General features: G+C 41.4%; 1 protein-coding gene across 1 annotated transcript; it reads left to right on the top strand.

Annotated features, from left to right (window-relative positions):
• Positions 1-419: 419 nt before the first annotated feature.
• LOC308083670 (sialic acid-binding Ig-like lectin 14) lies at positions 420-7778 on the top strand (the record flags this gene model as incomplete). Its single annotated transcript, XM_080425986.1, has 6 exons — positions 420-495; positions 786-1193; positions 5080-5403; positions 6040-6297; positions 6977-7252; positions 7651-7778. 6 exons carry the CDS (start codon positions 420-422, stop codon positions 7776-7778), a joined length of 1470 nt encoding a protein of 489 aa, XP_080282112.1.
• Between the last annotated feature and the right edge of the window lie 1424 nt (positions 7779-9202).

Here is a 9202-nt window from a genome sequence, read left to right as displayed (position 1 = left end):
GAGTTCAAAGCAGGAGGATCAGAGAGACATTTCCATCAAAAAGAAACACCAGGAGGAAAGCACACGGAAAGAGGTACATTGCATTTATAACACGTTTTATCGCTGAAAGAATCAGTTTAATTGTTTATTCTAGACAAAATCTGATCTGACTACTACAACATTTTGCTGTAAAACAATGCATGCATTAATGTGAATGCATTGTTTTGATTGCTGAGTTTTGGGGATGATTGCAGAGGGAATAGTTGTCATAACTATTTTGTTTTGCTGCTTTAAGACAAAGTGTAAAAATGTGGTTGTCATAATGTGTTACATTATGTAGTTATAGTGTCAATACCGTAGGTTCTCCCAGTATAAAATCCTGTGCATATTATTATCATTATTATACATATTTGTGTGCTTTGTAAAGGAACAGGGTGAGGATGTTGGCTGTCATCTGGGTGATAATGCTCTTCTGTGTGATGGGTGGTGCCCAGAGTGAAGGATCTCACATAGGAGGTAGCTTCTTCTTATGATGTGTAATCATAAAGTATACGTTTTTTAAATGACTGTAATATTATCATTGTGAATCTTGTTGTCCAAGTATTTATTGTACAAGCACACATCACATAACTACGATGACTACAACCACTTTATACTGTATATAGTTATTTTCTGATTAGATTACACATTAGGGACAATACACAGGAAAATGATAACACTTTTTATTGTCTTTTGATGAAATATTGTTAGAAAATATTAAAATAAAACGATGGGATATTGTTTATTTATGTCTTTGTTTTAAACAGGTGCTGTTCAGAAATCACACGAAAACTACTTTGACGGGTGGAGCATCACCTTCAGCGAAGACCTAATCACATCTGAAGCTGGACTCTGCGTAGTTATCCCGTGTTCCTTCACTCATCACGATCAATTCAAACCCATATCTGCAACGTGGCTGAAATGTGAAGCGTCCAAGCGTAAATGTAACGACCGCGACATTGTGTTCTACTCCAAGAGCGTCGCCAAAGCTCAGGTTCCGTTCAGGGGACGAGTGGCCCTGCTGGAGCCGAACATCACCCGGAAGAACTGCAGCATCAGCATCAATGACCTTCAGGAGTCTGACACTGGATCATATCAGTTTAGAGTCGAAGGTCATCAAAACGGACAGACTGATGGATATAGATTCGGTCTGAAGAATCTCCTCACAGTTACAGGTATGATGTGCTGCTGATTTGATACGTATATGGGGTGAGCACCCTCACACAACCCACACACCAATATATAACATTGCATTGTCAGCATTGCAAAATAAACATTATACACTTTTCACTGGAAAGGGTTTACCCTTTTTAATCTGCTCTGGCTGCGACCGAAACGCGTTAGCGTTCTCGCAATAAAATGAGAAACTACATCTGAGCCACTGTCTAGCACGACTTGCAGTATTCATTTTGGAGTGCCGCTCTTTCCACTTACTGTAGGTGGTTTTTGATTTGGTTTGCAACAAAGCTTACAGTGTTTGTTATTAACTGTTCCACAGAAGTAACAGACTCTGACTGCATTACAATGATCAAAAACAGAGCCAACAGTAACAAAATAAACATAACAATATTTGGACTGTGAGAATCAAGGAATGATGGGTACAATTTCATCCATTAAAACGCTAAAAGAAGGCCGACAGAAATTGATTTGACGACCAAAACATCTGCATGCCAGGTACTTGTATTCCGGTTGCTTAAGACCAGATTTTTGAAAAATGTGGACACGGCTGACAAAAGCGTCAAAATATATGTTTTTGGGGTCAAGGAATTCATTAAAGCTATTGAGAATATCAATAAGTGACTATATCTGCCAAGATGTGAACATTTGGTTCATTCTGGCAATATATCTACACAACTTTGTATGCCTCGGCTAGATTATGCACAACATACTGTATTGGTATGATTTGTATTTAGCTTGACATATCTGACTCTTTGTTATTTCCTATTTATTTTCAAAAGAAAGGAAGCAAGTGTTGAACCGCCTTCAATTGTTGCCTTCACTTGGTTTGCTCCGGCAGTCTGCATGTAACTACTGCAGAACTTTGACAGAGTAGCAAACGTGGAAACTGTGATAAGAAAGGCTGCAGCAGAATAGTTATCTGAAGGGTTCTGGAGGTGCAGTGGAGCTCACCAAGAATCCCTCAGCAAGTGGATGATCGAAGGGCCCAAACAAGCACAACTCCTAATACAGTTTGAGCAGGAGTATAGCAAAAGGTTATGAACAACAACACCATGAAGAAGTAATGTTTACACAAAAGACATTCAAAGAGTAAGCACTGTTGGTACACACCATCAGTGTGTACCAATGGGCAATCTGTTCCTAGATGATACCCACAAGCATGAAATGTGATTGACGAGTCAGTAGTTAACAAAGTCTACACTGTGGAATCAGTGGGCAGAGATCTGAACAACAAGTACCTTAAGACAGTGATCAGGGACCGCAGACACTCCATTCATGAGCCCATCAAATAGAACTCACTCACTCTCTTCAGATGCCCAACACCCAAGACCAAGCAGACAGGGCAGATCACAATGTTGAAGGATGATGTGGTGGCACTCTTCTCCGGATTATATATAGCCATGCAACACAGAGAGGGGGGCATGAGCACCTTCTTTAATCATGAAAACCATCCATGCCCTCCCTCTCTGTCTGACAGAGGGAAACTACGGCTGGGAAATAAGTCAAAAGCTCTTCACTTTATTCTCGGGGAAGATTGCATTAACTGCCTGGCCAGAGGGCAAGCTGGTCTTCATCACATCTGGCATCACAGTGGTCGGCACAGACACCAGCCACTCCATGCTGCCATGTAACCACGAAGAGGCTGACACCAGGATAGTGATTCACCTGCTTGAACATGGCTTTCACAGTCATCATGTATGATAAGACAAGTGATTTGGAATCTGTCAATGAAGCACGGCGAGAGTTGTTCTGCCAGAAGAACAAAACGATGGAACACATTCCACCAATGCAAGATTCACTGTTGCAACACGTGAAGCGAGTTGCCTACCAGTCTGGGATCTGGGCCACGTCTGAACTGGCCCAGCAGCCGACACCCAGTCCAGAAGGATGGGGATGGACATTGGTTGACAACAACCAGGTCTGGCTTCCTGTGTGGAGCATTCTACCGATGGCGTCAAAAGCCTGCAATGAACTGGTTGTGGTGCAAGGTGCTCATGCAAGAAGGCACAGATCTTTGCAGTTGTCAATGTGACAGATAATTTGAATGTCAATTCACTTCATGCTCCATTTTCTATGTGTCTGACTGCTAACCGAGTAAAAAATTATGTAAATATGTTGAATGACCATATTTATTTGATCTTGCCACAAATAAACATCTAGTGGTATTCTCAATAGCTTTATTGCATTCCTTGACCCAGATAATGTATATTTTGACACCAAGATTGACCTTCTAAGTGGCTTTGAAGCCGAGATATTGGCACTTATAGATATTACATGGTGGACATCTTTGAAATCCAAGATGGCCGCCTTCTGCCATCTTGATGACGTGGCTCCCCTTCCAAAATGAAACTTATGGTGATGGAGAGCATGTAGAAAAAAATTGGCGCTTTTGTCAGCCGTGTCCACATTTTTTTGTTAACAGCCCTGACTATTGCACTCCCTTACGCTTATAGGCTCTTGACCAAGGTACTGACTGTCATTACAAGTGGAGTTGGTCCCAGAGTGCTGCATGGTGGCTGCTCACTGCTCCTTATGGGTTAAATTCAGAGGATACATTTCCCAGAGGGGAGACTAAAGTCAAATAAAATCAAAAATATACAAGATGATCCCATTTTTGTTGTTTACTACCATATTAATCAACCAAAAAGTATGTTGTGTCTCTCTCCCCTGAATGTTTCACTAATGAAGATTATTATTATTATTATTATTATTTTTTTTATTAAGCTTTTGCAGATACAGGCTTTATGAAAAAAACATTCAAAGAACCTATCACTGATCTGCAGCTACTCAGTCAGGGGTATGTATAAACTGAATGTTTGATGATTTAATGTCCTTGAGCTTCATGGGATTACAGTCACATACTACTGAGGAGGTGTTTGTTCAGCCTCTTCTTAAAGGCATGAATACTACTTGATGTAATGTCTCCAACAACCGCAGGGGGAAGGCTGTTCCATGTTGTGATAGCAGAGTGGAGAAAGCTCCTATCAAGGCATTTGGTGTTTGACTTGAGGATGGTCAGAGCGTGGCTTGGTAGTACCCTCCGGGTGATACGACCTGGGATTTGAGCTTGGGGTAGCAGTGCTTTGAGATCCACTGGACAGCTGGGAGTGTGCATCTTATAAAGAACAGTTGTTGCTGCAACTGTTCGACGATGACTCAGCTTACTGATGGCATATTGCTGTAGGGCAAGGTCCTCATCCACCCCGATGATCTTTAGAGCCTTTTTTTGGATGATGTCTAGCTGCCTGAGAGTGGTCTGAGAGGCATTCATCCAGGCTAGGCAGGAGTACTCCATAATACTCCTGACCTGGGTCTTATAGATGTTGGCTCTGCCTTTAGCATCAAGCTTGTTGGCCAGCTTACGTAGTGCTCCAAGACGTTGTCCAGCACGTTTAGAGATGTTGGACAGATGGCTAGTCCACGTCAGTTTACAGTCTATGCAAAGACCCAGAATCTCCATCTGCTCGCTGAGTTTGATTTTAGCGGTCCCAAAGAAGAGATCTGGGCGAGATGGGTTCCTCTTTCTGGACAGGATTATAGCCTTGCACTTGCTGGGCTCGAAAGTGATCTTCCAGGCGGCAGCCCACTTTCGGATGTTTTCCAGGTCTTTGTTTAGGGACGCAGCCACCTCAGGCCCATTTGATGATGTTACAGGTGCGAAAATGGTGGAGTCGTCCGCATACAGAAATATGTTGTTCTCACACTGTTCCACAACATCATCTATGAAGATGGAGAATAATAATGGGCAGAGAATCATCGAATCAACATCAATGTCTTTGATGTTGGTTGCATTGCATAATGTTGTAATGAATAATTTGTGGCTGTTTAGTTGAGTTCTCTGAATGTGGTTTTTGTCTCTATATGTTTGCTGTCTCCCTGTAGGTCTGAGACAGAAACCCAAAGTGAATGTTCCTCCTGCTCTGACAGAGGGTCAGCAGACCACCCTGACCTGCACCGCCCCAGGACTCTGCTCTGGAACTCCTCCCAACATCACCTGGACATGGACAAAGACAGGACACCATGTCCCTCACATCACAACCAATGTCACCATTCTCACAACAGAGACTCGTGCCAGTGTCGGCCAGAGACACAGCTCAACGTTGACCTTCACCCCTTCACCTGAACACGACGGCAGTGAAGTCACTTGTCAGGTGACCTTCAAGGGAAACGTCACTGCAGCAGAGACTGTGACCCTGAATGTTACCTGTGAGTATTACATTAGATCCTATCTGACTTACACTCTCTACTTTTACATTTACAACAACTTTCTCTACAGAATCCCTTTGACTCTCTAACCTTTAAAAGAATACATATTATCGTGACTTTTTGTATAAAATATAAATATTTGGTAATAAGAAATTTGAAATAAATTATCCACATGGTTTGTCGGCCTTTCAGATATATTTAATGTCTTTCTGAATGTTAAAGCAGCACTATGTAACTTCTTTTAATGAATAAAATGTAAATTTGTCCAATCTGTATGGTCTCATACAATTGAGGTTGTTTTGTATCCCTGCTCTTCTATTGAGACATTTAGATCGTGTCAAAGGTCATGTCTCACCTAGACACAGGATCTGACGAAGAATTCGACCTGATGGTCAAGATTAAATGTATCCCCTGAGCAAGCAGGCAGACTCTATTAGCTCAATGGTAAAAAATGTCAGCACTTGCGCAGGAAACCGGGTTCAAATCCGGGGTAGAAGAGGAAAGTTACGTAGTCATATAATTTGTCATGTTTCCAGACCCTAATAGATAGAATACAAAAGAAAACACACACACAATCAAATAGCTCATTGTTGCATAAACTTCAAATGACCATTTCACTATCACTTTGTGTCAAAGACCTGAAGATGCCCAGCATCAGTGGTGAAACCACAGTGGAAGAAGGTGGTACTCTGAATGTGACCTGTGATGCAGAAAGCTCCCCTCCCTCTACTGTCATGTGGACTCTGCTCGACTACAACATCGGACTGGTGGAAGACACTCAGAGAGCCACTCTGGTCATTCCTATGGTGACAAGAGTACATTCTGGAAGGTACAGCTGTACAGCACAACATCTGAACAAGACTCTGACCACGTTCACCGATATATCTGTGATGAGTAAGTAGGCCTACACTGCACTAACCTGCTTTAATCCTCTAAGACCGGGAACGCATCTGTCATTTTAAGATTTCTTTGCCATTCAAAAAATAGCAGATATACAAGCTTGTAGCGCGGCACCGAGTGCCGCGCTACGAGCTTGTAGATCTGCTATTTTTGAAAAATCGTGATAATGTGTGCAAATCTTTGAATATGTATACATTTTACAAAGTAATTTTTTTAAACCAAAACCTTTGCTTCTGGGGGTCCCTGGAACAACATATTTTGAGATGGCGGTCCACGGCCAAATACATATCATTTTGGGGGTCCTTGACATGAAACAGTTTGAGAACCACTGATATTATAGCAACAAACATGTTTTTTTTTGTTAGTTTGAGATTTGAGTTCAAAATGTTTGCTTTAAAAATATATATACAGTATGCAAAGATTTTCACAATTTTCACGATTAAAAAGAAATAGCAGATCTACAAGCTCGTAGCGCGGCACTCGGTGCCGCGCTATGAGCTTGTATATCTGCTATTTTTGAATAGCCCAAAGAAATCTTAACATGACACACAGATGCGTTCTCGGTCTGAAAGGGTTAAGATAATATTTCATTAAACATCCTACACAGTATACTGCATACACCCATTATTCTTTCATGTGATTTTATAGTACAATTGTGATTGTTTGCCCTCAGCTTTTCCAAAGATACTCGACGGCTCGGAATGTATTCTCCAGTTTGAAACTCTGACGTGTACGTGTATCAGTCAGGGGATTCCCTTGCCTACAATCACATGGCCACTGTTGAAGAACAGAAGTGTGTATTCTGTCATGATCACAGTGCTGAACTCCACCATCAACAGCACCGTCTCCCTGACCGTTGAAGACCACAACAACACTTCTGTTCAGTGTTTCAGCGCAAACTATCTGAAAACACTAAATAAGACACTTATCATCGTCAAAAGTGATGAAGGTAAACACGTGTTGTACATGAACACTATTTTGAAGAATTTGTAGACATTTAATCTGGACCAATGTCTTTATGAACAAACTGTAATACCTGAGACAAGCAAATAGTTGTGTTGTGATAGAGAACAATATTCTCACATGTATCCCTCTTCCCTCTAGGTGAAGACGAAGTCAGTATTTCTGCAGCAGTGAAATTCATCGTCGTGGCTCTGATGTGCGTTGCTTTTTCTATTTACTGTTTGGCGAGTACAGTTAACAGGTACAATGTTACACTATCTTTTCATGTTCGCAATAATTGCACGTTTAAAGTTTAATTTGAATTGAGGAATATGATGTTGCATTTATTATTAATAATTTACTTTAACAATATCCCTGGTTATGTCTCTCAAAACGTCTACTCAGATGCAGAGGGAAGAATTCCACAGCTGAGCTCAGTTCCTCAGTATGAAAGGAAAGGAAAGCATGGACAGACCAGTGGAGGGCAGCAGAGAGCTACGTTGCTCAGGTGGAAGGATGGACAAGGCTACTGATCTCAAGGAGCAAGAGGTGATGCAAAGGACTGGTGGTGGAAAGTAACTAAGTACATTTACTCAAGAACTGTACTTAAGTACCAGTGAGATGCTGAAGAGAGAAGGGAAGGTGGAGGAGGAGGAAATAATGGGAGAGGAAAAAGACAGCAAGGCAATGTTAAAAGTGTTGTAAGCTTTATATATTATATATTTATGTATTTATTGTACACATATATGTTTTAAATAGCTCTATATTCCCATAGTAATCACTGTCTGTTATAGTGTTTGTTCAGTACCAGGGGTCTCCCAGTCTCTCCAGCACTTTAGTAAACTGAAAAAACATTTTCAGATCGGGATACCAATTTAATCCAGAGATAACTCATACAGGATACAGGATAAACAAGTGCAATTGGAAGTGATGAAACAAATAAATGAGCATATACTATTGGAACTGGAACACTATCAATAATAATAAACTATCAATAATGATAAATAATCTTTGTGGGGTCTGCAACACACTGTGAGCTTGTAGATCTGCCATTATCGGCATGCAACACCGTTGGAACATACATTAAGCATTTTTAAAGGAGAGATCCGGACATTTTAAGTGTTATCTTTGATGTGTCGCTAATCACTCACCATCATTGAAAGGGACGTTGAGTTATTCCAGATAGTCCTGTGTCGTTCAGTCTGTCGACCCCCTCCGTTGGCATAATGGAAGCCCGTGTAAGAGTGAAATTCGTCTATTATAACCGATGCAAAGTTAGTATTTTCCCCACTACTGCTCATCGTGGAGTGTCATGATACTCAAACGTGCACTGAATGTCGCGAGCGAGCTATCCTTCGTGCAGAACGACATGATGCTGGTTGCTTATTTCTTCCACAGACGCCAGGTTCTGTGGAAGAAACAAGCAACCAGCGTCATCAAGTTCTGCACAAACGGAAGCTCGCTCGCGACATTCAGTGCACGTTTGAGTATCATGAGAGTCCACGATGAGCAGTAGTAGAGAAAAAACTAACTTTGTATCGGTTATAATAGACGAATTTCACTCTTACACAGGCTCCCATTATGCCAACGGAGGGGGTCGACAGACTGAACGACACGGGACTATCTGGAATAACTCAACGTCCCTTTCAATGATGGTGAGTGATTAGCGACACATCAAAGATAACACTTAAAATGTCCGGATCTCTCCTATGGCCAAAGTCATTATAGCCGAGTGTGGATGACAGCCATATTTGTGGGATTTGGTTAAATTGAGAGTTAACGCTTCATGCAGTGACCTTGCTTGGATTGCTTATTAGAAGTGATCGAGTTTAAAGCAGCAATCTGGCACTTATTCTAATGTATAAAATGTTATTTTAGCCAATGTGTATGGTAGAGCATTTTATTAGAACTAGTTCACGTGCAGTGATTGAGAAATGTAGACCCTGGCGTCGGGTAG

This window comes from Gymnoscopelus braueri (genome assembly GCF_963280865.1).
Source record: "Gymnoscopelus braueri genome assembly, chromosome: 4".
In the NCBI taxonomy this organism is placed as follows: domain Eukaryota; kingdom Metazoa; phylum Chordata; class Actinopteri; order Myctophiformes; family Myctophidae; genus Gymnoscopelus; species Gymnoscopelus braueri.
This window is presented reverse-complemented; position numbering and strand designations above follow the sequence as displayed.